A 27,562-nucleotide genomic window follows, 5' to 3' on the forward strand; every position below is an offset into this window, starting at 1 on the left:
CTGTTTCAACATTTTCTCTTATTTATGCAGAGGGAAACAAGACATATATTCAAGTAGGATGAGTGATGCAGAAGCTAGATCACTTATTTGATCATTAAAAGAAAAGGCAGAAGATAAAATGTAGAACTTATTCAAAACATAGACGTGCAAAACATAAAATCTTAATCATAAAAATTGCATAACTGATGAGCGGATAATTTATACGCTTTTTGACATTGTTTTTAGTATGTTTTTAGTAGGATCTAGTTATTTTTAGGGATGTTTTTAATAGATTTTGTGTTAAATTCACATTTCTGGACTTTACTATGAGTTTGTGTGTTTTTCTGTGATTTCAGGTATTTTCTGGCTGAAATTGAGGGACTTGAGCAGAAATCAGATTCAGAGGTTGAAAAAGGACTGCTGATGCTGTTGGATTCTGACCTCCCTGCACTCAAAGTAAATTTTCTGGAGCTACAGAACTCGAAATGGCGCGCTTCCAATTGTGTTGGAAAGTAGACATCCAGGGCTTTCCAGCAATATATAATAGTCCATACTTTGGCCAAGAATTGACGACGTAAACTGGCGTTCAACACCAGCCTTCTGCCCAAATCTGGCGTCCAGCGCCAGAAAAGGATCCAAAACCAGAGTTGAACGCCCAAACTGGCACAGAAACTGGCGTTCAACTCCACAAATGGCCTCTGCACGTGCAACATTCAGGCTCAGCCCAAACACACACCAAGTGGGCCCCGGAAGTGGATTTATGCATCAATTACTTACTCATGTAAACCCTAGTAGCTAGTTTATTATAAATAGGACCTTTTACTAGTCTTTTTGACCATCTTTGAACGCATTGTTCTTAGACCATAGGGGCTGGCCACACGGCCATGCCTGAACCTTCACTTATGTATTTTCATACGGTAGAGTTTCTACACTCCATAGATTAAGGTGTGGAGCTCTGCTGTTCCTCAAAGATTAATGAAAGTACTACTATTTTCTATTCAATTCATCTTATTTCGCTTCTAAGATATCCATTCGCACCCAAGAACGTGATGAAGGTGATGATTATGTGTGACGCTCATCATCCTTCCCCCTTATGAACGCGTGCCTGACAAACACTTCTGTTCTACATGAATTAAGCTAGAATGAGTATCTCTTAGATCTCCTAACCAGAATCTTCGTGGCGTAAGCTAGAATGATGGCGGCATTCAAGAGAATCCGGAAGGTCTAAACCTTGTCTGTGGTATTCTGAGTAGGATTCAATGATTGAATGACTGTGACGAGCTTCAAACTCGCGAGTGCTGGGCGTTAGTGACAGACGCAAAAGGAGGGTGAATCCTATTCCAGCATGATCGGGAACCGACAGATGAATAGCCGTGCCGTGACAGGGTGCGTGAGCATATTATTCACTGAGAGGAGGGGATGTAGCCACTGACAACGGTGATGCCCTTGCATAAAGCCAGCCATGGAAAGAAGACTGATTGAATGAAGATAGCAGGAAAGCAGAGGTTCAGAGGAACGAAAAGCATCTCCATTCGCTTATCTGAAATTCCTACCAATGATTTACATAAGTATCTCTATCCCTATTTTATTATATAATATTCGAAAACACCATTATCACTTTATATCTGCCTAACTGAGATTTGCAAGGCGACCATAGCTTGCTTCATACCAACAATCTCCGTGAGATTCGACCCTTACTCACGTAAGGTATTACTTGGACGACCCAGTGCACTTGCTGGTTAGTTGTATCGAAGTTGTGACAATTATGTATTGAGATCAGAGCACCAAGTTGCTCACGTTGCCGGGGATTGTTTGAGCCTGGACATCACAATTTCGTGCACCAAGTTTTTGGCGTCGTTGCCGGGGATTGTTTATTCCTGTTTGGCGCCAAGAATCGTCTGAGTTTTCGGCAAGAGTTGTCAAAGATCCCAATCCCGGCAACAACACCAAGTTTTTGGCGCCGTTGCCGGGGATTGTTTGAGTTTGGACAACTGACGGTTCATCTTGTTGCTCAGATTGGGTAACTTTCTTTTCGTTTTCTTTTCAAAAATCTTTCAAAAATATTTTCAAAAAAATTTCTCTTTTGTTTTCGAAAAAAATAAAAATGTTTTCAAAAATTTATTCAAAATTTTTAAGAATGAATTCTAGTGTTTTATGAAGCATGTGAAGCCTGGCTGGCTGTAAAGCCATGTCTAAATTCATTTGGACTGAGGCTTGCAATTTGTTATCAAGAGCAACTTAGTTGTTGCTCATCCACCTGCTGCTGATCCATGATCACCTGCTGAAGCTTGGCTGGCCATTGGCCATGTCTAGTGTTTTGGACTGGAGCTTTCTTTGAAAGCTTGGCTGGCTAGTGAGCCATGTCTAATTCCTGGACTGAAGCTTTAGACTAACATGGCAAGATTCCTGGAATTCATATTAAAAATTTTTGGAATCCTTATTTTTCCTTTTAATATGCGAAAAATATAAAAGAAAAATCCAAAAAAATTAGAAAATCATAAAAATCAAAAATATTTTGTGTTTCTTGTTTGAGTCTTGAGTCATATCATAAGTTTGGTGTCACTTGCATATGCATCTTGCATTTTTTTCGAAAATATCATGCATTCATAGTGTTCTTCATGATCTTCAAGTTGTTCTTGGTAAGTCTTCTTGTTTGATCTTGATGATTTTTTGTTTTATGTCTTTTCATGTTTATCATAGGCATTCTTGGATTCTTAGTGCGTAAGCATTAAAGAATTCTAAGTTTGGTGTCTTGCATGTTTTCTTTGCATTAAAAATTTTTCAAAAATATGTTCTTGATGTTCATCATGACATTCAAAGTGTTCTTGGTGTTCATCTTGACATTCATAGCATTCTTGCACGCATTCATTGTTTTGATCTAAAAATTTCATGCATTGCATATTTTTCATGTTTTTTCATAAAAATTTCAAAAATCAAAAAAATATCTTTCCCTTTTTCTCTCATCAAATTCGAAAATTGAGTTGACTTTTTCAAAAACTTTTAAAAAATCAAGTTGTTTCTTATGAGTCAAATCAAATTTTCAATTTGAAAATCTTATCTTTTTCAAAATCTTTTTCAAAAATCAAATCTTTTTCAAAATTCTTAGTTATTTTCGAAAATTCCAAAAATCTTTTTCAAAAATCTTTTTCTTATTTTTATACCAAATTTTCGAAAATAACATAATCAATTAATGTTTTGATTCAAAAATTTGAAGTTTGTTACTTGCTTGTTAAGAAAGATTCAAACTTTAAGTTCTAGAATCATATCTTGTGATTTCTTATGAATCAAGTCATTAATTGAGATTTTAAAAATCAAATCTTTTTCAAAATTAGTTTCTAAAATATCTTCTTATCTTATCTTTTTCAAAAATATCTTTTCAAAATATCTTTTCTAACTTCCTAACTTCTTATCTTTTCAAATTTGTTTCAACTAACTAACTAACTTTTTGTTTGTTTTTTTTAAAACTACCTAACTAACTCTCTCTCTAATTTTCGAAAATATCTTCCCTCTTTTTCAAAAATTTCTTTTTAATTAACTAATTATTTTTATTTTTTTATTTTTGATTTCAAAAATTTTTGAAAATTACTAACATTTTTCAAAAACCATTTTCGAAAATCACTAACTCTTTTTCAAAATAATTTTCAAAAATTATCCCTCCCCTATCTTATTCTATTTATTCATTCATATCCTAACATCTCATCTCACATTCTCTTCCATCCGTACAGTTGTGTTTCTTCCTTTACATCACATTCTTTGTCTCCCCCTCTTTTCTTCCACTCACAAAGGGATCCCTATACTGTGGTATAAAGGATCTCTATTATTATTATTATTATTTTTCTGTGCCTTCTTCTTTGTCATATGAGCAGGAGCAAGGACAAGAACATTCTTGTGGAAGCAGATCCAGAACCTGAAAGGACTCTGAAGAGAAAATTAAGAGAAGCTAAAATACAACAATCCAGAGATAACCTTTCAGAAATTTTCGAACAGGCAGAGGAGATGGCAGCCGAAAATAATGATAATGTAAGGAAGATGCTTGGTGACTTTACTGCACCTAATTCCAATTTACATGGAAGAAGCATCTCCATTCCTGCCATTGGAGCAAACAACTTTGAGCTGAAACCTCAATTAGTTTCTCTAATGCAGCAGAACTGCAAGTTTCATGGACTTCCATCTGAAGATCCTTTTCAGTTCTTGACTGAATTCTTGCAGATATGTGATACTGTTAAGACTAATGGAGTAGATCCTGAAGTCTACAGGCTCATGCTTTTCCCTTTTGCTGTAAGAGACAGAGCTAGATTATGGTTGGATTCTCAACCCAAAGACAGCCTGAACTCTTGGGATAAGCTGGTCACGGCTTTCTTAGCCAAGTACTTTCCTCCTCAAAAGCTGAGCAAGCTTAGAGCTGATGTTCAAACCTTCAGACAGAAAGAAGGTGAATCCCTCTATGAAGCTTGAGAAAGATACAAACAGTTGACCAAAAAGTGTCCTTCTGACATGCTTTCAGAATGGACCATCCTGGATATATTCTATGATGATTTATCTGAGCTATCAAAGATGTCACTGGACACTTCTGCAGGTGGATCCATTCACCTAAAGAAAACGCCTGCAGAAGCTCAAGAACTCATTGACATGGTTGCTAATAACCAGTTCATGTACACTTCTGAAAGGAATCCTGTGAGTAATGGGACGCCTATGAAGAAGGGAGTTCTTGAAGTTGATACTCTGAATGCCATATTGGCTCAGAACAAAATATTGACTCAGCAAATCAATATGATTTCTCAGAGTCTGCATGGAATGCAAGCTGCATCCAACAGTACTCAAGAGGCATCTTCTGAAGAAGAAGCCTATGATCCTGAGAACCCTGCAATAGCAGGGGTGAACTACTTAGGTGAACCTTATGGAAACACCTATAACTCAACATGGAGAAATCATCCAAATTTCTCATGGAAGGATCAAAAGCCCCAACAAGGCTTTAATAATGGTGGAAGAAACAGGTTTAGCAATAGCAAACCTTTTCCATCATCAACTCAGCAACAGACAGAGAACTCTGAACAAAATGCTTCTAATTTAGCAAATCTAGTCTCTGATCTATCTAAGGCCACTGTAAGTTTCATGAATGAAACAAGGTCTTCCATTAGAAATCTGGAAGCACAAGTGGGCCAGCTGAGTAAAAGGATCACTGAAATCCCTCCTAGTACTCTCCCAAGCAATACAGAAGAGAATCCAAAAGGAGAGTGCAAGGCCATTGACATAAGCGCCATGGCCGAACCTGTGAGGAGAGGAGAGGACGTGAATCCCAAGGAGGAAGACCTCCTGGGACGTCCAGTGGTCAATAAGGAGCTTTCCTCTGAGGAACCAAAGGACTCTGAGGCTCATCTAGCGACCATAGAGATTCCATTGAACCTCCTTATGCCCTTCATGAGCTCTGATAAGTATTCCTCTTCTGAAGAGAATGAGGATGTTACTGAAAAGCAAACTGCCAAGTTTCTTGGTGCAATCATGAAGCTAAATGCCAAATTATTTGGCATTGATACTTGGGAAGTTGAACCTCCCTTGTTCATCAATGAACTAAGTGATCTGGATCAACTGACATTGCCTCAGAAGAGACAGGATCCTGGAAAGTTCATAATACACTGTACCATAGGCACCATGATCTTTAAGGCTCTGTGTGACCTTGGTTCAGGAATAAACCTCATGCCCCTCTCTGTAATAGAGAAACTGGGAATCTATGGGGTGCAAGCTGCTAAAATCTCACTAGAGATGGCAGACAGCTCAAGAAGACAGGCTTATGGACAAGTAGAAGATGTATTAGTAAAGGTTGAGGGCCTTTACATACCTGCTGATTTCATAGTCCTGGATACTGGAAAGGAAGAGGATGAATCCATCATCCTAGGAAGACCTTTCCTGGCCACAGCAAGAGCTGTGATTGATGTTGACAGAGGTGAAATAGTCCTTCAATGGAATGAGAACTCCCTTGTATTCAAAACTCAAGGATCTCCCTCTGCAACCATGGAGAGGAAGCTTGAAAAGCTTCTCTCAAAGCAGAGTCAACCAGAGCCCCCACAGTCAAACTCTAAGTTTGGTGTTGGGAGGCCACAACCAAACTCTAAGTTTGGTGTTGAACTTCCATATCCAAACTCTAAGTTTGGTGTTGGAGAGTCTCAACAAAGCTCTGCACATCTGTGAGGCTCCATGAGAGCCCACTGTCAAGCTATTGACATTAAAGAAGCGCTTGTTGGGAGGCAACCCAATGTTTATCTAATTCTCATTTTTATTGTTTTTCATGTTTTCTTAGGTTCATGATCATGTGGAGTCACAAAATAAATAGAAAAATTGAAAACGAAATAAAAAACAGCAGAAGAAAAATCACACCCTGGAGGAGCATCTGTCTGGCGTTCAGCGCCAGAACAGAGCATGGTTCTGGCGCTGAACGCCCAAAATGGGTAGCTTCTGGGCGCTGAACGCCAGAACAGGCATGGTTCTGGCGTTCAACGCCAGAAATGACACACAAATGGGCGTTGAACGCCCAAAATGGCCACCAACCTGGCGCTGAACGCCCAGAGTTGGGTACAAAGGCACTTTTACATGCCTAATGGGTGCAGGGATGTAAATCCTTGAACACCTCAGGATCTGTGGACCCCACAGGATCCACTCAGGATCTGTGGACCCCACAGGATCCCCACCTACCTCCACTCACTTCTTCTCACCACTCTCTTTCACACACCCCACAGGATCCCCACCTACCTCCACTCACTTCTTCTCACCACTCTCTTTCACACAACCCCATAAACACTCTTCCCTAAAAACCCCTCACCAATCACCTCAATCTCTCTTCCCCACTAAACCTTCACCACTCACATCCACCCACTCTTCCCAATAAACCTACCTCATAAACTCCACCTACCTTCAAAATTCAAAACCAATTTCCCACCCAAACCCACCCATATGGCCGAAACTTAACCCCCCCACCCTTCCCTATATAAAGACCTCCATTCTTCATCAAATTCACACAACACACCCCTCTACACTCCTCTTGGCCGAAACCACATCTCCCTCTCCCTCTCCATATTTCTTCTTCTTCTTCTTCTATTCTTTTGTTTATTGCTCGAGGGCGAGCAATATTCTAAGTTTGGTGTGGTAAAAGCATAGCTTTTTTGTTTTTCCATTACCATTGATGGCATCTAAGACCGGAGAATCCTCTAGAAGAGGGAAAGGGAAGACAACAGCTTCCACATCCGAGTCATGGGAGATGGAAATATTCATCTCCAAAGCCCATCAAGACCACTTCTATGATGTTGTGGCCAAGAAGAAGGTGATCCCTGAGGTCCCTTTTAAACTCAAAAGAAATGAGTATCCGGAGATCCGACATGAAATTCAAAGAAGAGGTTGGGAAGTTCTAACAAATTCCATCCAACAAGTCGGCATCCTAATAGTTCAAGAGTTCTATGCCAATGCATGGATCACCAAGAACCATGATCAAAGTAAGAACCCGGATCCAAAGAACTATGTTACAATGGTTCGGGGGAAATACTTAGATTTTAGTTCGGAGAATGTGAGGTTGGCGTTCAACTTGCCATACATGGAAGAGAACGCACGCCCCTACACAAGGAGAGTCAACTTTGATCAAAGGTTGGACCAAGTCCTTATGGACATATGTGTAGAAGGAGCTCAATGGAAGATTGACTCCAAAGGCAAGCCGGTTCAACTAAGAAGATTGGACCTCAAGCCTATAGCTAGAGGATGGTTGGAGTTTATTCAATGCTCAATCATTCCCACTAGCAACCGGTCTGAAGTTACTATAGACCGGGCCATCATGATCCATAGCATCATGATTGGAGAAGAGGTGGAAGTTCATGAGATTATACCTCAAGAACTCTACAAGATGGCTGACAAGTCCTCCACCATGGCAAGGTTAGCCTTTCCTCACCTCATTTGCCACCTATGCAATTCAGCTGGGATTGACATAGAGGGAGATATCTTCATTAAAGAGGAAAAGCCCATCACTAAGAAAAAGATGGAGCAAGCAAGAGAGCCCAGTCATGGAGCTCAAGAGGCGCAAGAAGCTCATCACCATGAGATTCCGGAAATGCCTCAAATGCACTTTCCTCCACAAAACTATTGGGAGCACATCAACACCTCCCTAGAAGAATTGAGTTCCAATATGGGACAACTAAGGGTGGAACATCAAGAGCACTCCATCATGCTTCATGAAATAAGAGAAGATCAAAAAGCAATGAGGGAGGAGCAACAAAGACAAGGAAGAGACATAGAAGAGCTCAAGGACATCATTGGTTCCTCAAGAAGGAAACGCCACCATCACTAAGGTGGATTCATTCCTTGTTCTTCTTTCTTCTGTTTTTCGTTTTCTATGTTATGTGCTTATCTATGTTTGTGTCTTCATTACATGATCATTAGTAGTTAGTAACTTTGTCTTAAAGATATGAATGTCCTATGAATCCATCACCTCTCTTAAAAGAAAAATGTTTTAATTCAAAAGAACAAGAAGTACATGAGTTTCGAATTTATCCTTGAACTTAGCTTAATTATATTGATGTGGTGACAATGCTTCTTGTTTTCTGAATGTATGCTTGAACAGTGCATATGTCTTTTGAAGTTGTTGTTTAAGAATGTTAAATATGTTGGCTCTTGAAAGAATGATGACTAGGAGACATGTTATTTGATAATCTGAAAAATCATAAAAAAATGATTCTTGAAGCAAGAAAAAGCAGCAAAGAACAAAGCTTGCAGAAAAAAAAAATAGGCGAAAAAAAATAGAAAGAAAAAGAAAAAGCAAGCAGAAAAAGCCAATAACCCTTAAAACCAAAAGGCAAGGGCAAATAAAAATGATCCCAAGGCTTTGAGCATCAGTGGATAGGAGGGCCTAAAGGAATAAAATCCTGGTCTAAGCGGCTAAACCAAGCTGTCCCTATCCATGTGCTTGTGGCGTGTAGGTGTCAAGTGAAAACTTGAGACTGAGCGGTTAAAGTCAAGGTCCAAAGCAAAAAAAAAAAAAAAAAGAGTGTGCTTAAGAACCCTGGACACCTCTAATTGGGGACTTTAGCAAAGCTGAGTCACAATCTGAAAAGGTTCACCCAGTTATGTGTCTGTGGCATTTATGTATCCGGTGGTAATACTGGAAAACAAAGTGCTTAGGGCCACGGCCAAGACTCATAAGGAAGCTGTGTTCAAGAATCATCATACTGAACTAGGAGAATCAATAACACTATCTGAACTCTGAGTTCCTATAGATGCCAATCATTTTGAACCTCAATGGATAAAGTGAGATGCCAAAACTATTTAAGAGGCAAAAAGCTATAAGTCCCGCTCATATGATTGAAGCTCTGTTTCATTGATAGTTTGGAATTTGTAGTATATTCTATTCTTTTTATCCTATTTGATTTTCAGTTGCTTGGGGACAAGCAACAATTTAAGTTTGGTGTTGTGATGAGCGGATAATTTATACGCTTTTTGACATTGTTTTTAGTATGTTTTTAGTAGGATCTAGTTACTTTTAGGGATGTTTTTAATAGATTTTGTGTTAAATTCACATTTCTGGACTTTACTATGAGTTTGTGTGTTTTTCTGTGATTTCAGGTATTTTCTGGCTAAAATTGAGGGACTTGAGCAGAAATCAGATTTAGAGGTTGAAAAAGGACTGCTGATGCTGTTGGATTCTGACCTCCCTGCACTCAAAGTGGATTTTCTGGAGCTACAGAACTTGAAATGGCGCGCTTCCAATTGTGTTGGAAAGTAGACATCCAGGGCTTTCCAGCAATATATAATAGTCTATACTTTGGCCAAGAATTGACGACGTAAACTGGCGTTCAACGCCAGCCTTCTGCCCAAATCTGGCGTCCAGCGCCAGAAAAGGATCCAAAACCAGAGTTGAACGCCCAAACTGGCACAGAAACTGGCGTTCAACTCCACAAATGGCCTCTGCACGTGCAACATTCAGGATCAGCCCAAACACACACCAAGTGGGCCCCGGAAGTGGATTTATGCATCAATTACTTACTCATGTAAACCCTAGTAGCTAGTTTATTATAAATAGGACCTTTTACTAGTCTTTTTGACCATCTTTGAACGCATTGTTCTTAGACCATAGGGGCTGGCCACACGGCCATGCCTGAACCTTCACTTATGTATTTTCATACGGTAGAGTTTCTACACTCCATAGATTAAGGTGTGGAGCTCTGCTGTTCCTCAAAGATTAATGAAAGTACTACTATTTTCTATTCAATTCATCTTATTTCGCTTCTAAGATATCCATTCGCACCCAAGAACGTGATGAAGGTGATGATTATGTGTGACGCTCATCATCCTTCCCCCTTATGAACGCGTGCCTGACAAACACTTTTGTTCTACATGAATTAAGCTAGAATGAGTATCTCTTAGATCTCCTAACCAGAATCTTCGTGGCGTAAGCTAGAATGATGGCGGCATTCAAGAGAATCCGGAAGGTCTAAACCTTGTCTGTGGTATTCTGAGTAGGATTCAATGATTGAATGACTGTGACGAGCTTCAAACTCGCGAGTGCTGGGCGTTAGTGACAGACGCAAAAGGAGGGTGAATCCTATTCCAGCATGATCGGGAACCGACAGATGAATAGCCGTGCCGTGACAGGGTGCGTGAGCATATTATTCACTGAGAGGAGGGGATGTAGCCACTGACAACGGTGATGCCCTTGCATAAAGCCAGCCATAGAAAGGAGTAAGACTGATTGAATGAAGATAGCAGGAAAGCAGAGGTTCAGAGGAACGAAAAGCATCTCCATTCGCTTATCTGAAATTCCTACCAATGATTTACATAAGTATCTCTATCCCTATTTTATTATATAATATTCGAAAACACCATTATCACTTTATATCTGCCTAACTGAGATTTGCAAGGTGACCATAGCTTGCTTCATACCAACAATCTCCGTGGGATTCGACCCTTACTCACGTAAGGTATTACTTGGACGACCCAGTGCACTTGCTGGTTAGTTGTATCGAAGTTGTGACAATTATGTATTGAGATCAGAGCACCAAGTTGCTCACGTTGCCGGGGATTGTTTGAGCCTGGACATCACAATTTCGTGCACCAATAACTTGGAAGGCATATCATCTTGCAAATATGCATCTTCCTTATTTATTAAGATTATGAAGGAACTCCACCACCTCTACTTTTTGTGCTCCTTTCCTTTGCTGGACTCTTATTTCTTCTTTGGCTCCTGCTTTCTCTTCTTGTTTGCTTCTTGTGGCTCTTCAGCAGGGTGTCTCTGAGGCCAAGACTGGTCTACATGATCCCAGAATCCAGCATCCTTCAGTCTTTGTTCTATTCTTTCTATATTTCTATGGGCTTTTGCTCTTTGCTTGTTTACCAATTCCTGGCACTCGATGAATGGCTTGATCTCTCTATTTACCACTGGCATGCCACATACGAGGTAGTTCAGCTTTGATTGAGTCTCTATATCATAATCAATCCTGTCTAAGTGCCGAGCTTATCCAACTGTGTGGTATATATTCTTCCATTGATGAAGATTCTGGAGGTACTTCTCCTGTTCAGCTTCTTGTTGAAACAATTTGTCGAATGATTCTTGAGAGTGACCAGATTGTTCCCTCTGCTGCTCCAGAATTCTTGCTTGGAATTCTCTCTGCTGGTCTATCATCTTCAGCTGAAAGTTTTCTAGTTGCTCCATCATCTTCAACTGCCAGTTCTCTTGTCACTCTTGAGCCCTCAAATATTGCTCTTATTGCCTCAAGAACTGCTCTTGTTGTTGTTCCTGTGCTCTCATATATTGCTGGGACATCTCTTCAATGGCACTTTGCATTTGGCTTAAGTCCATTGTGCCAGAAGCTTGTCCCTCTTCCCTTTGTGGTCTTCTTTTTCTTCCTTGAGATCTTCTCTCTTCCTGGGTGTCAGTGACACCCTCCATCCTTTGCTTGGTGATTCCTCTGCCTCTCTTTACCTGATTTGTATCTGCATCCTCAAAGAGTACCCCTACTCTATTGCACAGCCTCAAAATGGTACTTGGGTGACCAAGTCTCCTTGATTTGCCGCTATCTTCAACCATTTCTTGGATGCTGTCTGCTATGAGCTGTGGGACATTGATTTCTCCTCACTTGAGTATGTAGTATGTCAGAATTACTCTCTTTATTGTGACCTCTGAGGTATTTCCAGTGAGGAGTATGGATCTTCTTACTATCTCATACCAACCTTTGGCCTCAGGTATGAGATCAATCCTCTTTAAATAGCTTGGATCCCCATCTGAATCCCTTTTCCAATCTTTGCCTTCCAAGCATAAACCATTTAGTAGCTCATCAGGATCTTTTTCACCCTTCATTCTTTCATCAAAGCTGGGTTCTCCAAAGGGTATCACTCTTATTTGCAAGACCCTCATGATAGATGATGGGCTGAAATCCACATCAACCCCCCTAATGTAGCTCTTGTAGGGAGGGTTGGTTTTGCTTGGCCTTACAGCATCTGCATAAAACTCTCGTATCATAGTTGCACTTATGTCTGTAAGAGGCTCACACAAGAGTTCCCATCTTCTCTGTTCGATTATCCTTCTTATGATGGGGTACTCTCCTTCTTTCAATCTGAAGCCAATTTCTGGGATGACTTCTTTTGCTTCCATCAACCTATGATATCGCGACTCATGAAATTTATACTTAAATCTCTTATCATCATAGGTAGGTGGTTCAGCTTCGACTGGTTGCTTTCCTTTTTTTCTTTTGGAGCTTGATGAGGCCATTTGAATGGGGGTGTAATGGAGTGTGAAAAGAAGATTTTGGATGTAGCACGGCTTAGGATGAAGAAGAAGGGAAGTGGGCACAGTGTGATGTTCTTGATTGGAAGATATTGCATGAAATGATTTTATCAACAAGGCAATGATATGTAAGCTCAGGAGATGTTACTAGCCAATTTATAGCACATATATGACCTATTGAAACAAGCTAGAGGAAATGATGATTTGGTCATTTTCAAATGAAGGGTGATGATTGATGGAAAATTGATGAAAGTGTTGTTGAGAGAGTGGGAATGAACAGTGTGCATGTAGAGATGGATGAGGACAAAGATCACCTCTTCATTGGGCATAAGGCTCGGTCTCCAAGGTATTGATTCTTGCAGATTTGTGCTTCCCAACCATACACATGTGACCTACTTTTTCTCCTTGGGACAACTGTACATGGCATGGTGTTGTCCTTCTTTAGTTTTCTTCATACCTATCTATTTAAATCAATGCAACAATAAGCAACAAAATTTGAGTTTAGCATAGTGGTGGTCAGCAAGTAAAAAAAAATAGAAAAGCAAAAACTAAAATTTTCCATATGTTCCTTATTTATGAATAACCAACTATACCCTTTTGAAACTAAACAAACTATTGGTGAACACCAAACTTATTTTCTGTCAAGTGATTCATATGAAACTCAATGAATGTCTGTCATAGTTAGTATATTTATTATAAGGAACATTTTATTTTCTATCTTGATGAAATAAATTCATAAAATGATGCAAAATATGGTTTATCTATTTCATGAATTTGAGTCTTTGAGCAAAAGTGACGTTCTTGAAATTCATAGCATATGTAGAACACCAAACTTAATGTTTAGTTATATACTTCACTAGACTGAATGAGTATATATCCTAAGATGGTTATATGATCAGCATACTTGAAAAGCCATAAGTTTAGTAATGAGCATAACGGTCCTATTGTTCTGATGGGAAGAAGAACCTATTATTAGCTTTTCCGAAAATTTCCAAACGAACAATTTTAACGAAATCTTTCAATTTCTTATTTTACTATGGAAAGCCATATTTGATGAAAGTCGTATGTATGGCTTAGGGGGAGATCTTTCATATCTTTCGAGATCTACCCTACAATATGGGGCCAAAAAGCCAAAATAAATCATTTTTTAGGCACATGAGAGTTATCAAATTTATGTGCAGTTATCAAATTTGCCCATGAGAGTTCAAATTTATGCTAGAAAAACCATTAATTATTGAAATTAAAATAACAGCAAGAATATTAAATCATGGGCTGCCTCCCATGGAGCGCTCTTTTACTGTCACTAGCTTGACATTGGTTCCTTGTTAAGGTGCCTGATGATTATGGTGCCTCAGCTTGTCCCCTCTCACTGTGAGCCTTCTTCCTGTGCTCTGATGATCAATCACTATATGCTCCAACGAGAGTATCTTATTGACAGTGTAATAATCATCAGTTTGTGGGCCTGTCTCCAACTGCTGGTATATCAGCTTTACTTTGTCTTCTATTGAGAACCCTTCAGTTGGAATTCTTTTGTTTCTCCACCCTTTTGGAATCCTTTTCTACTCTTCTTTCCTTTCTTTGGTGGCCCTTCTATCTTGGCAGCAGGCTTTATATCAGAAGCTTTTTTCCTAGTGATCAAATTTTTTATCTCTTCCTACATTCCCTTCTCAATCTTCACATCTTCATCATCCTTTTGTTCTTCTCCACTATCTGTCTTCTGCTTCAGAGGTGAGTTGATGAGTGCCTCCTTGGGCTTTTTCTTCCAGTTCAAATCTTCCTCTTTAACTCTCATGCAGCCTTTTCTCTTCAGCAATATGCTGCATTTCCTTGAAGACATGTAGAGTGATCTTCTCATCATGTGCCCTCAGAGTCATTTCTCCTTTTTCCACATCAATGATGGCCCTCGTTGTGGCTAGGAAAGGTCTTCCCAATATGATAGAATTGCTTTCCTCTTCATCTAAATCCAAGATAACAAAATCAGCAGAGTTAGTTTAAATAAAATCTCAAATAGTTAAAATGCTTAACAAAAACAAAAATAAAAAAAATGCTTAATCTAGATTACCACCTTACTTAATCATTGTCAATCTAAATCAATCCCCGGCAACGACGCTAAAAACTTGATGAGGGAAAAAGGATTCCACAAAATCTCACCAGCAAGCGTACCGGGTCGCATCAAGTAGTAAAACTCACAAAAGTGAGGTCGATCCCAGAGGAATTGATGGATTGAGCAACTTTAGTATTGTGATGAATTTAATTAAGCGAATATTTGATGATTTGGGTGAAATTAGATTAACAGAAGTGAAATTGCAAGGAAACTAAAGTGCAGAATGAAAATTGACAGAAAAATAAATTGCAAGAAGAGGCAAATTGCAAAAACTTAAAGTGCAAGAAATTAAAAGAGCTGAAACTTAAATTGCAAGAAAGGTAAATGACTGAAACTTAAAGTGCAAGAAATTTAAATTGCTGAATCTAAATTGCCAGGAAGTGTAAATTGCATGAAGAGTAAAGGAAATTGGGTATTGGGAATCAAAATAGAACTGGAAAATATAAATTGCAGTAAATCAAAGAACTCTCAGATGAGGAAATTCAGAAAATAGATCCATCAGAATTTTAGTACCAAAACAGAAATGAACAATTTGTAGAAGAATCAAAACAAAATGAAACTTAGATCAAGTCTAAAATCCTAAAAGGGAAATGAACAATTACAAAAGAATAATGAAAATAGAAATAAAACTAAGATCTCAATTGCTCTCTTAACAAAACAGAAAAGAAGAAATTACAGAAGAAAGTAAAACAGAAAGGAAACTAAGATCAGATCTCCAATTCATAAAACTAGAAACAGGAAAAATGAAAGAAAACTCCAAGGTGAAGAAATTCCGAAGAATTCTCCAATCAGAGTTCCAAAACCCAAAACAAAAAATAAAAGTTGCAGAGGAAAGAAAACAAACAAAAAAGAAAACTCAGATCTGATCTCAATTCTAAAAATTCTAAAAGGAAAACTAAAAGAGATCTCCCTAATGAAATCAAATTCCTATCTATTTATACACTTTCCAATTCTGTCATTCAGTACTTGGAGTGGGCTTTTTGGCCTTGTATGAAGTGGATCATAATTGCAGCTTACAGGGAAACGTTGCGTTCTCAAAGTGAGCGGAGCGTTCATTTATCCACGCGTGCGCGTCTCTGACGCGTGCACATCCTTTTGTGCTTTTTGCTTATCGACGCGTACGCGTCATGTATGCATACGCGTCATGTACGCGTACGCGTCACTATCAGTCTTCAGCCCCAAACATGCTCGTGCGCCCCTTTCACGCGTACGCGTCGTTGATAGTGTTCTCTTATTGAGTGCTCTTTTGTCTTAATGAATGCTGCCCACGTGTGCGCGTTCTCTGCGCGTGTGCATGGGTAGTAAAATCTCAATTCCAGGCTTCAGCGCCAATCACGCGTGCACGTGCTTCATTACAGGTGCTCCATCCACGCGTGCGCGTCGATTGCAAAACTTTACCTCCAAATTTCAATCTGCCCAAAAATGCTGGCTTAGTGAACGTAGCGCTCTCTTTTGAAAACGAGCGCCAAACACTTGCACGCGTATGCGTCAGCACGCGTACGCGTGGGTCTTTGAAAGTTTCCCCTGACGAGTAAGCGTCCCATACGCGTGCGTGTCGTTACTCAGCGTGGCGTTCTTTCTTTGAACGTCTGCAGTGATTCTCCTTCTCTTCTTTTTCTCACTTAAAACCAACCAAACAAACAATCAAAGTCTCACCAAAATCATAAGAATTTGCATCATTCATAATAATCACTTAATTCTTGCATAAATCTCATGATTTTGTATAAAATAAATGATGTTTGATTGAATTAAAATAATCATGAAATTCCACTCCAACCACTTACTTATTGTGCAAGAAAGTGCATAAAATATAATGAAACAAATGAAAAATGCTTGTTAAACTAGCATAAGATGACTTGTCATCAAGGACTCAGCAGGACTCTTCCCCTCAACTTAGAAGGTTTAGAAACTCATACTGAGGTAGAATACAATGATAAAACGACAATATGGCTAAATAATCTCCAAATAACATGAATCAAATCCCTTAAATACTAAACTAATGACTAGTAAGGGTAAAACAGTCTTTTTAGTGATAAAATCCACTTCTAGAGCCTATTTGGTGAGTGTTTGGGCTGAGCTTGATGAGATTGACGTGCTATGAGGTCTCTTGGATGTGGAACGCCAGCTAAGGAGTCCTCTCTAGGCGTTTGGACATTGGGCTCTGCTCTTTGGGCGCTGGACGCCAGGAAGGGGGCAGGTAGCTGGCGTTGGACGCCAATTTTGGGACTTCTAATCTGAAGTAAAGTATGGACTATTAAGAGTGCTCCATTTGGAGTTCTGTAGCTCCAGAAAAGCTCTTCCAAATGCAAGTAGGTCAGATCCGGACAACATCTGCAGTGCTTTCTCTGTCTCTGAATCAGACTTCTGCTCCAGCTCCTCAATTTCAGCAAAAAAATACCTGAAATTGTATAAAAATACAAAAACTCATAGTAGAATCCAAAAATATGAATTTAGCACTAAAACCTATAAAAACTCAATAAAAACTAAATAAAAACTACTAAAAACTATATGAAAGTGATGTCAAAAAGCGTATAAAATATCCGCTCATCACCTGACCTTAAATCGATCTTCGAGAATACTCTAGCTCTTTGCAACTAATCTATTAAGTCATCGATCCTCGGCAATGGGTACTTATTCTTCACCGTCACTTTGTTCAACTTTCGGTAGTCCACACAAAGTCGTATTCCTCCATTTTTCTTTTTTACCAATAAAGCTGATGCTGCCCATGGAGACACACTCGGTCAAATGAACCTCTTATTCAGAAGCTCTTCCAACTGAGTTTTAAGTTCAGCTAGCTCTATCAGAGCTATTCTATATGGTGCAATTGAAATTGGACCTGCTTTCGGTATCAAGTCTATCGCAAATTCAATCTCCCTTTAAGGCAAGAATTCAGGAATATCTTCAGGAAATACTTCGGGAAACTCCTTAACTACTGGAATTTGATCTAACCTTTGCTCATCGCTTGATGCATTCGCAGCTAAGAGAATATAACCTTGGCATTCTTCCCCACAACAATTCACCATCACAGAATTCAAGTAGTAACCCTCAGCTACAATTGCTCCTCCTTCTCCTTCCGACATAAATTGAATCGATCGCTTAAACCAATCCAACAACACTCGGTTCTTTGACAACCAATCAAATCCTAAAATTATCTCCAACCTAACTAACAACAAATAGATTAAGTCATGAACAAAGAGTCTATTCTCTTTCTGGAAAGGTATTTGCTTACAACCTAATCTAGTCACAACTATTTGGGATGGGGTATGCACATGCAAATTGAAGTTTAAGTTTGAGATTTTCAATCCTAGTTCAGCAGCATTATCAAATTCAATGAATGAGTGTGAAGCGCCCGTGTCACACAACGCAGTTAATGTCTTGTCACCAATCATACACTTACTTCTTATTAGAGGCTCTGACCTAGTAGCATCATTGGCATTCACAGCAAATACACTACCTTATTGTTGATTCTGACCTGCATTCAGATTCCTTCTACGAGGGCAATCCTTGGCAATGTGTCCAAGCAGTCCACAAGTAGAGCATCCACCTATACCCAGCTTGCACGAATCATAAGGATGAAAATGTCCACAACGGTCATAAGTTAAATCTAGAGAAGTCTTACTCTATTTACCTCTTCCTTTCGCTTGGTGATGCGTGAGTATCATTAATATCTTTTCTATATGATTTATATGGCATTCTATTGAATTATTAGATGATTTTTTGTGGATTAAACCATATTGGATGCTACTTTGAGTTTTTGTGGCTGTTTGATGATTTCAGATAGCATTCGGATAAAGATTTGATGAAAAGCACATGAAGAAGCAAAGGAACCCCGTGCGTATGCATCACTGGAGCAGCAAGGGTGGTCATGCGTATGCATGTACTGTGTGTACGTACAACTGCAAGAGCTCAACAAGGCCAATTCTCCACTGTATAGGTGGCACTAAATGCCACGACTCAGCGTTTAGCGGCAGGGGCTTCGTAATTTATGGCAAGCATTCTGGACGGTGGGCGCTAAACGCCCAACCACCGGCATTTAGCGCCGAGACTCTTATTTTGTGTGCAAGGCTTGCTAGATGGCTGGCGCTAAACACCCAGTCACTAGGGATGGCAACGGGTCCCCATGGGGCGGGGACATGCCCCCCGTCCCCCGCCCCCAATTACTGTCCCCGTCCCCGCCCCGTCCCCATGACGGGTAACGGGGACCCCGTATCCGCTGGGGACTTGGGTCTCTGCGGATATCCGTGGATTTTTGTAAAAATTGAAAAAAATGAAAAAAATTAGAGAAAATCAAAGATAATCTTCAATTGTCATTACAAACATAATATCCATAGTCTTTAAAGACTTAAATAGCAATAACAACAAACATAAACATCCAAACATATCCATAAACAACCAAATATTACATAAACAACCAACCATATTCATAAACAACAAAATAAAGTTCATGACATCATAAAAACATAATTCTACCATCTCAATCTTCCTTTCATCCTATAATGGTAGTGATGGTAGATTCCGACTTACTTGAATCCTACATTGACAAGAAAACAATTTAAAGTTAAAATCATATAATAACTCAATAAGTCAATAATATAAAAACATAGTGTATTATATGTAATTTAATAGTTTACTTACGTCAACATCTCCTTCAATGTTATGAATATAAATCAAAATCTCATTAACCTAACTCAAAAATATAAATTATAAATTATAAATTAAAATTCAGCTCTCCAAACTATTCAAATAACACTTAGATAGGAATATGATATTAGTTAAAACTGTTTGGTATAGTGAAACAGATCAAAAAATAAAGGAACTAGAAGCAGGATAGTAGAATATATATATATATATATATATATATATATATATATATATATATATATATATATATATATATATATATATATAACGAATGAGTATATACAATTTCTTGTATGTAATATTCTTACACTAGTGTATTAAAACATAATTAGACTCATACATCAGGGAGGAAAAAACTAATAAACACAACTACTCTTATATAGTGCTCCAAGTTTATAATAACTGAGCTACTACTGCTGTTAGAACAAAAAAACATAAAATAGTTTCTAACGAATTTCTTGGGTTGCTTCTTGATTAGCTTCAGTTTGTTTTCCTTTTCTATCTTCAATATAGACCTTCTCCACCAAGCTCAGTTGGGGTGTGCCTGTGTGTTGATGAGAGGAAGGGATGGATTTTTTTCCTATAAGTCCAATGTCCAATACTCTAATCCCTTTTAAATTGTATTATGTGCCTCGCTTTTATATATTTATTTGGCCTAATTCATTCAGACTTAACTGCCAAGACAGTAATCACCACTCAATATCATATCTAATGTAATCAAATATTCAAATAGGAATAACTCTTTACTAGAATAAAAATGCAAATATTGTTTATCAAATTGTTTTGCAATGACCTTTAAAAAGAATGAAACCATTTGGACTTAGCATAATAAACTTTTATGCAGAAACAAAAATGGCAGTATGGCACTGATAAACTATGAGGCATAGTTTTGAAAATTAGGACGACCCAGAAAATTAGTCCAATTCAGAATATTAACTCAGAAATACCAATTACACAATCAGAAATTCATAATCGGAATCAGATTAACCTAACTTTAGATTAACTCAATATTAATTCAAATATCAATCAGAATAAAAAATCAAATTCATATCAACCTAACTCAGAAATATAAATTACATAACCAGAATCCAGAAATTCATAGTCAGAAATTCAGCAACCTAATTAGAAATTCAGTAACACAAAACTCAAAAATCCAGAAATTCAAAACACAAAAATTCAGATCAATAGGAATCTCATTAATTCAGAACACCCAAATTCGTTACCCTAATTCAGAAATCTAAATTCAGAGAAGGGGATGGAAGACCAGCGAAGACCAGGGCTGACTTACCTGAACCTGATGGAGAAAAGGGGAAGGAAGACCAGCGTCCAGCGAAGACTGGCGACGCGAACAGGAGAAGATGACGACCACGACTAGGAAAAGACGACGACGTTGCTGAGTCTGGGGTGGGAGGCAGCGCTGAGAGACCAGAGGGTGGAAGGCGGCAGCGACGGTCGGCGGTCGGCGGTCAGCAGGAAGGAGGCAGGAGGGGCTAAGGGTTTGAGGAGGAGTGGAGTGTGGAGACGAGACTCTCAGGTCTCAGCTCAGTTCTCACTCTCTGTCTCTCTCTGAAGCAGGACGGCTAGGGTTAGGTCCAAATGAGAGTGGCTCACATATAATATATATATATATATATATATATCAGGGCATTTTTGTCTTTTCACACAAACGGGAATTTAACGGGTCTCCACGGGGCGGGGACCTCTACCCCCGTCCTTGCCCCATTTATTATACGGGGCCCCGTCCTCCGTCCCTATGGGTAAAAATGACCCCCCGTACCTGCTCCCCGACAGGTAAATCCCCGCGGGTACCCGCCCGCCGGGGATTTTTGCCATGCCTACCAGTCACTGACATTTAGCACCGATAGCATAAATAAGAATAGAGACCACACGTGTATATTGAATCAACGGAAGCATATCTTGTGATTTTAAATCAATTTACTAATTAAAAAAGATTTGTTAGGGTTTTATTTAAGTTTTAAATCAATTTTAATTAGGACTATAAATAAGATAGAGATTCGCTCTTGCGGGACTTCTCTTCTCCTAATTTTCATTCTGCAATTTTACACTTTTCTCTGCTAGGGGTTTTTTTCCACACTATGAGCAACTAAACCTCCATTGTTAAGGTTATGAGTTCTATTTACTTTTATGGATTAAAAATTATTTGTTCTTCTACTCTTGATTAATGCATTGATTTTTGTTTAAGAATTGGTTTCATTATTCATCTTACGAATTAGTGAGTATTGGAAAATGACTCGAATCTAACTTGAATTCTATTGCATCTTGGAAAAGCTATATCATTAGAATTACAGCTTGAAACCACTTTCTCATAATTCCTTAATTATCTGGGTTTAATGTGGTACGTGATATATACCTGCATCATTTTGGGTTCTTAGGGTTTGTGTGGCTTATAAATCAAAAATTGAACTTAACCCACTAATACAATTGATTGATTAACGAATTGACAGTTGGTTGGATTAGAGGAGATTGGATTGCCTAGGAATAGGAATTCAAGCACTCAGGTTTGCCATAAACATAGTCATTGCATGACCAAGGTAGTTGACATTGAATATTAATCCGAATCTTTAAACATCTCCAAAGCCTTAACTCCATTCTCATATTGTTTTCTTAACCATTCACTGCTTGCTTTTCTTAATTTACTACCTCTTATGCTTTTGGATACTCTAAACTCTTATTTCAACTTGTCTAACTAGAATAATTAATCAACCGTTGCTTACTTAATCCATTAATCCTGGTGGAATTGACACTCACTCACCTGAGTTTATTACTTGGTACGACCCAGTAGACATTTCGATAAGTTGTGGTTAGAAATTCTGCAGCAAATTTTTGGCGTCGTTGCCGTGGATTAACTGTGACTAACAACTACTAATTGATTAGTTGCCTAGATTAGACCTTTTCTTTGTTTACTTTTGTTCTTATCTTTGTTTTTGTTTTTTTATTTTCTACTTTCATCTTTCTTTAATTTTCACCACTTTGGTTTTCTTTTTATTTCTCTTTTATTTTCGTGTACGTCACAGGGATTCTCTTCATTGTGACGTTGAGAATCCTACTTCCCTTGTTTCTAGTTGTATATGAAGAGAAAAATAAATCAAGAACCTCTTCTATACGATCCTGAAATTAAGAGAACTCTTCGGAGACAAAGAAAGCAAGCTAGAGCACAGGAAGTTCAAGAAATCTTTGGGGATGAGCCTGAAGAGGTAGATAAATTCAGTATGGCTAATAATACTGAGAATCTTGTGGTCAATAACCCTAACAATGTCCTGCCAATTAGAAGAATTATGGGCTCATATACTAACCCCAATCTCGGGAATTGGGTGGGAAGTATTGTACCACTGGTTGTGCATGCTAACAACTTCGAGTTAAAATCTCAACTCATCACTTTGGTCCAGCAAAATTGTCAGTTCAACGAAAGTCCACAGGAGGACCTTAATCTATAAGGTTCTGAGAACCGGACGGGTCATCGAACCGCTCTAGTCACCGGTTCACTGATCTAACCGGTCCAATCGTGGTTCAACCGAAAAAACTGTTTTAGAATAAAATAATAAAAAATTATAAATAAACATCCTAAAATATAATTATAGTCTAATATAAATCTTAAAATATCTTCCAAATTTAAAACACTACATGAAATGTTATCTTCCAAATTAATAATCAACATAGTCTCAAATCTTAAAGATTGTCAGTACAATTAACCACTCAGAAAAAAAATAGAAATAAAAAATAATGATCAATTATCATGTCCCAGCCAAACAACTTAAGGACCATGTCTGAAATATTTCTACACAGCAACATAAGCAAAATGAAAAGTTCTCCAAAAAGTCCTTCTTCCCAAAAAGGATATGAGCTTTAAGTAGATACTCATAAAAGAAATCAATACCCAGAAAATAATTCAGAAAAAAAATCGACACAAGAAATATATAAGTTAGTTCATCAGCATTTGTGGGATAGGATGAAAATACCATAAGATATCAAACAACATTACTATAAACAGTAGCAGCATGTTCATATTAAAATCAGTGGACAATGCAATTGCTAAGCTAGAAAACAGAGACTGAAAGATGAAAAGATTATCATAGTTCCATCCTTGCCTGGTAATGTTCATTGGCACCAGAAAGTATGCCCTGTTTTGGCATATATTGTTACTTCATAGTAGAAAGATAACATAAATTTTAATGATGTGAAATTCAATGTAATTATATCAATAGTTTTAATACAAAAAAGAATACTAATATGCAAACTACACGAGTACAAAACAACTAATTTCAACAGATGTTGCTCCTTGATCACTGGTAGTCCAAACAACTATTAGCTATTTCTCAAGTCAAACTGCAGTAATCACGTCTTCTCTTCTTAGTATTGAATAAAAGTGCCACTATAGCAAGAAATCTAAGATAGCTTTCCTGAACACTCAAGCTTTCTCTCGTGAACACCTTTAAGCTCCTCAGTTTCCTAATGGTCCAGAAGGAAATTACTCAAATTTAAAACCTCAAAAACCTTAATCCTATAAAACGATGAACTTCAAGGGGGATTTTAACAAAAGAAAGGGATATAAACAGGAAGCATCTGGGGAATCAGAATTTAGAAACAGCAGCGGCAGCATAACAAAACCATTTTCATCAATAATTTCAACAATGATATTGAAATAAAAAAAATAAGAAATAAGAAAACATAACAAAGCAATTTTCATCAACAACAATATTAAAATCAGGAATTAAAAATTAGAAATCATAACAAAGCCATTTTCATCAATAATTTCAATAAAAAAATCCTATAATCAGAACAGAGCATAAAAGAAAAAACCCTGTAAATACTATCACTAACCTTCGACAGCGTTGGAGCATGACAGAGAGCAAGACGACAACGAGACAGCAAGCGGTGACACGATGGTGAGCAACTCGAACAGAGAAGCCACAGGAGGATGGATGTCGAGCAGAGCTAGAACAGAGGGTTTGGTCTCAGAACCTTGGCGAAGAGGGGAGCCGTGGAGGCGCCGACGACCACGGACGGCGGCGGCGGAGTCGTTGAAAAAGCTAGGGTTTTGGTTTTGGGTTTTTGTCTTTTTGAACTTTGAAGAAAGTGGGTTCTTTGCTGAGAGAGAGTGACAAACGCACGAAGGAAGGAGAGTTGGGGAAAGAGGGCGTTGATTTTTTTTTAAATATGCAAAACGACGTCGTTTAGAAAGAACCGGCCGATTTCTGGTTTGGTCCAACCGACCAATTTTTAGCCGGTTCGACAGTTTTTGGACGATTTTCTAATTAGCGGTTTTATTCATAGGACCAGACCGCTTTATCGCCGATTTTCGGTTTGATTGGTTCGATCGGCCGGTCCGGTCTGGTTTTCAGAATCACGCTAATCTATTCATATCCAATTTTCTGAGGATATGTGATACAGTCAAGACCAATGGGGTTCCCGCTGATGTCTATAGGCTATTGTTATTCCCTTTTGCTATGAGGGACCAAGCTAGCCAATGGCTTGAGATACAACCTAAGGAAAGTATAGTAACCTGGGCGAAAATGATTGCCAGAGTCGTAACCGACCTGTTTCACTTCACCTATAGAGGTATGACATTTTATCTTCGGTAGGACACACAAGAAATACGTAATACTAACTTAAGTGTCGGAGTGTCTTTTGCACGTACACTTTCCTTTTTTTTGTTCTCCCTACGACGTGAAATACCTTTTAGAAGAAAAGCTCGGACTCTCAACCTCTCAGCTCCGCGGCGGGAATAACAGCTCGGTGCCAGCCGCCAGGAGACGAGTTATAGCCAGGTTACTCAAGAACAAAAATTATAAACAAAAGTTAATCATTTTAGAATTTTATAAATATTTTTTAATTTTATAATGACTTGTAATTTAAAATATTTTTATAATTTTTTATGATATCTTTCAATCTGATTGGTTCGACAGTTAATTCACTGTAAATTTAAATTTTATTTAAAAATTTATTGCTAGTCAATTTTATATTAATTTGTAATTATAAATATTTAAAAATAACTTTTTCTTTAACATTTCAAACACAATAAATAATTTTAAAACTATTATTATTTGTTAGCTAAACTATTCAAGTAATCAATTGTCTTAAAAATAATAACTATTTATTGAAATATATTTTACTTATTTAGCTTTTCCAAACATACTCTAGGCAACTTGTGAAAAAGGACGGAACATTGGCCAACAAGAAATTTGGAACGTGGAATGGCCATATTCTATGAAAACGACAAGGGCGTAGACCTCCTATAACAACCTGCCCACCTGTTACTTCTCTTGTTCAACCTCGTTCCCAACCCAAAATGCCATCACCAACTTTACCACCCCAACGCACAACAATACCACAACACCCCCTCCGCTTTCTCTTTCTCTCTACTAACTCCAACAAGCAAGCAACTGCACGTGCTTCTCACGTGCCAATCGTTTCTCTCCCCCTTCATCTCCTCTTCCTCAAACTCGTAAAAAAAAAAAAGCAACATCATCCTACATGGCACCAACATTATTTTCCTTTATCACTCTTTGTCCTGGGAGAAGAGAAAAACTCACATTCGTAGTCCGTAGCAACCAAATAAGAGCAACTATGGCTTCTGACACTGTTCTTCCTTCCATGCCTCTAACCGTTGTTGGATACGTCACTAGTGCCACTCCAACTAAACACACTCACTCGCAGCATCACCGCCGTGCCTTTCTCATAACGGTAACGGTCATCGCCATTGCGGTTACCGTCTTCTTCGCTCTCTACTTCCTCCTCCGTGACCTCAGCCATTACTTCCGCCGTCAAGCTCATCCAATTAGCGTACGCACATCATCTGCGGTCTTCCCCTCCGGTGCTCGCAGCCGAGTATCACCAGAGATCGCTGCGCCTTCCACCGTTGACTCCCTCCCGCTGTTTACGTTCTCTTCTGTTACACGCCGCTCTTCCTCCGTCGTAGACGGTGGTGGAGGAGATTGCGCCATTTGCCTCTCCAGATTCGAGCAACGCGACCTTCTTCGTCTCCTTCCTCTCTGCTGCCACGCGTTCCATGCCGAATGCATTGACGTCTGGCTCCGAACGAATCTCACCTGTCCGCTCTGCCGATCCGCAGTGTTTTTTTCGGAATCCGACGTCGGGAAGATTCTCCGGTCATCGTCCTCCGCCGTCGGCGACAGCTTCCGCCTCGAGATAGGTAGCATCAGTCTCCGTGGAACCACGTCATCCGCCGCCGAAGAATCGCGCATGAGGACATATTCGGTTGGCGAGTTCGATTACCTCGTTGGCGAGGACGCTGAGATTTCTTACAGTCAGGCTCGCCGGAGAACCGATTCCGGCGAGAAAGATGATGCTGAGCCGGTGGAATCATCGGCGCCGAGCTTGGCCAGCGAGGTAGGCAGCAGATGGAGCTGGAAGGATTATTATGATTTGGTTTCAGCTTCGTTAACGTCAACGGCGTCTTTTCGAAGCTCCGGAAGGTTCTTCACTGGGAGTAGCAGGCGAAACGACGTCGTTGCAATTGGTGATGATGAAAGGGAAGCCAACCGTTTTAGGGAAGAAATCAGCGAAGTCTTTCGATGGCTTTCAATGGCATAATATGTAGATAATGGCAATTATCGGGGATGATTTTAGCGTTTCACATTGATCTTAGAAGGTATTCATCTTTTACTTTTTCCAGTCATATAGAGATATTCTTAGGAGTAGAAGAAAACATTTTAGTTAATCATGGTTAATGTCCAAATTCGGTGAAATTCCAATACCTTTTATTCTGTTTGTTATTCCACTACTCATGACTGTGGAATGGACTCGTATACTATTGATTACCACCCCCTTGTAAAAAAATTTTCAAACACACTATTGTTTAATTTCTAGAATATATATTGTTATACATATGTTGTTTAATTTTATTTTTAATATATATTTTATATTTTAATATATAATTTATACCAGTCACTAATTCTTAATGTATATTTAACATAATTAAAAAATTATGTATCCCATTGCAGTTCAAAGAGGAGAAACAGTTATAGAGGGTTTTAATTTCTAGAATTTTAAATGGTGAAATTAAATGTCACACTACTACTTATTCGATGCAACAATTGTCATTATAT

At 38.7% G+C, this 27,562-nt stretch overlaps 1 protein-coding gene and 1 non-coding gene across 2 annotated transcripts; one reads left to right on the forward strand and one right to left on the reverse strand.

Annotated features, from left to right (window-relative positions):
- Positions 1-4,371: 4,371 nt before the first annotated feature.
- Positions 4,372-4,479, reverse strand: LOC112739308 (small nucleolar RNA R71). The gene has a single exon (XR_003170240.1). It is a non-coding gene; the product is annotated as a small nucleolar RNA R71 (small nucleolar RNA).
- A 21,336-nt stretch (positions 4,480-25,815) lies between these two features.
- Positions 25,816-27,339, forward strand: LOC112738390 (E3 ubiquitin-protein ligase ATL4-like). The gene has a single exon (XM_025788835.3). The coding sequence runs from the start codon at positions 25,968-25,970 to the stop codon at positions 27,045-27,047; it is 1,080 nt and encodes a 359-aa protein (XP_025644620.1). The 5' UTR covers positions 25,816-25,967; the 3' UTR covers positions 27,048-27,339.
- The last annotated feature ends 223 nt before the right edge of the window (positions 27,340-27,562 follow it).

This window comes from Arachis hypogaea, chromosome 13, assembly GCF_003086295.3.
Source record: "Arachis hypogaea cultivar Tifrunner chromosome 13, arahy.Tifrunner.gnm2.J5K5, whole genome shotgun sequence".
Classification (NCBI taxonomy): Eukaryota; Viridiplantae; Streptophyta; class Magnoliopsida; order Fabales; family Fabaceae; genus Arachis; species Arachis hypogaea.

Excerpts from the sequence above, each read along its gene's own strand:
- LOC112738390 (XM_025788835.3), top strand. The coding sequence starts at position 25,968 with ATGGCACCAACATTATTTTCCTTTATCACTCTTTGTCCTGGGAGAAGA.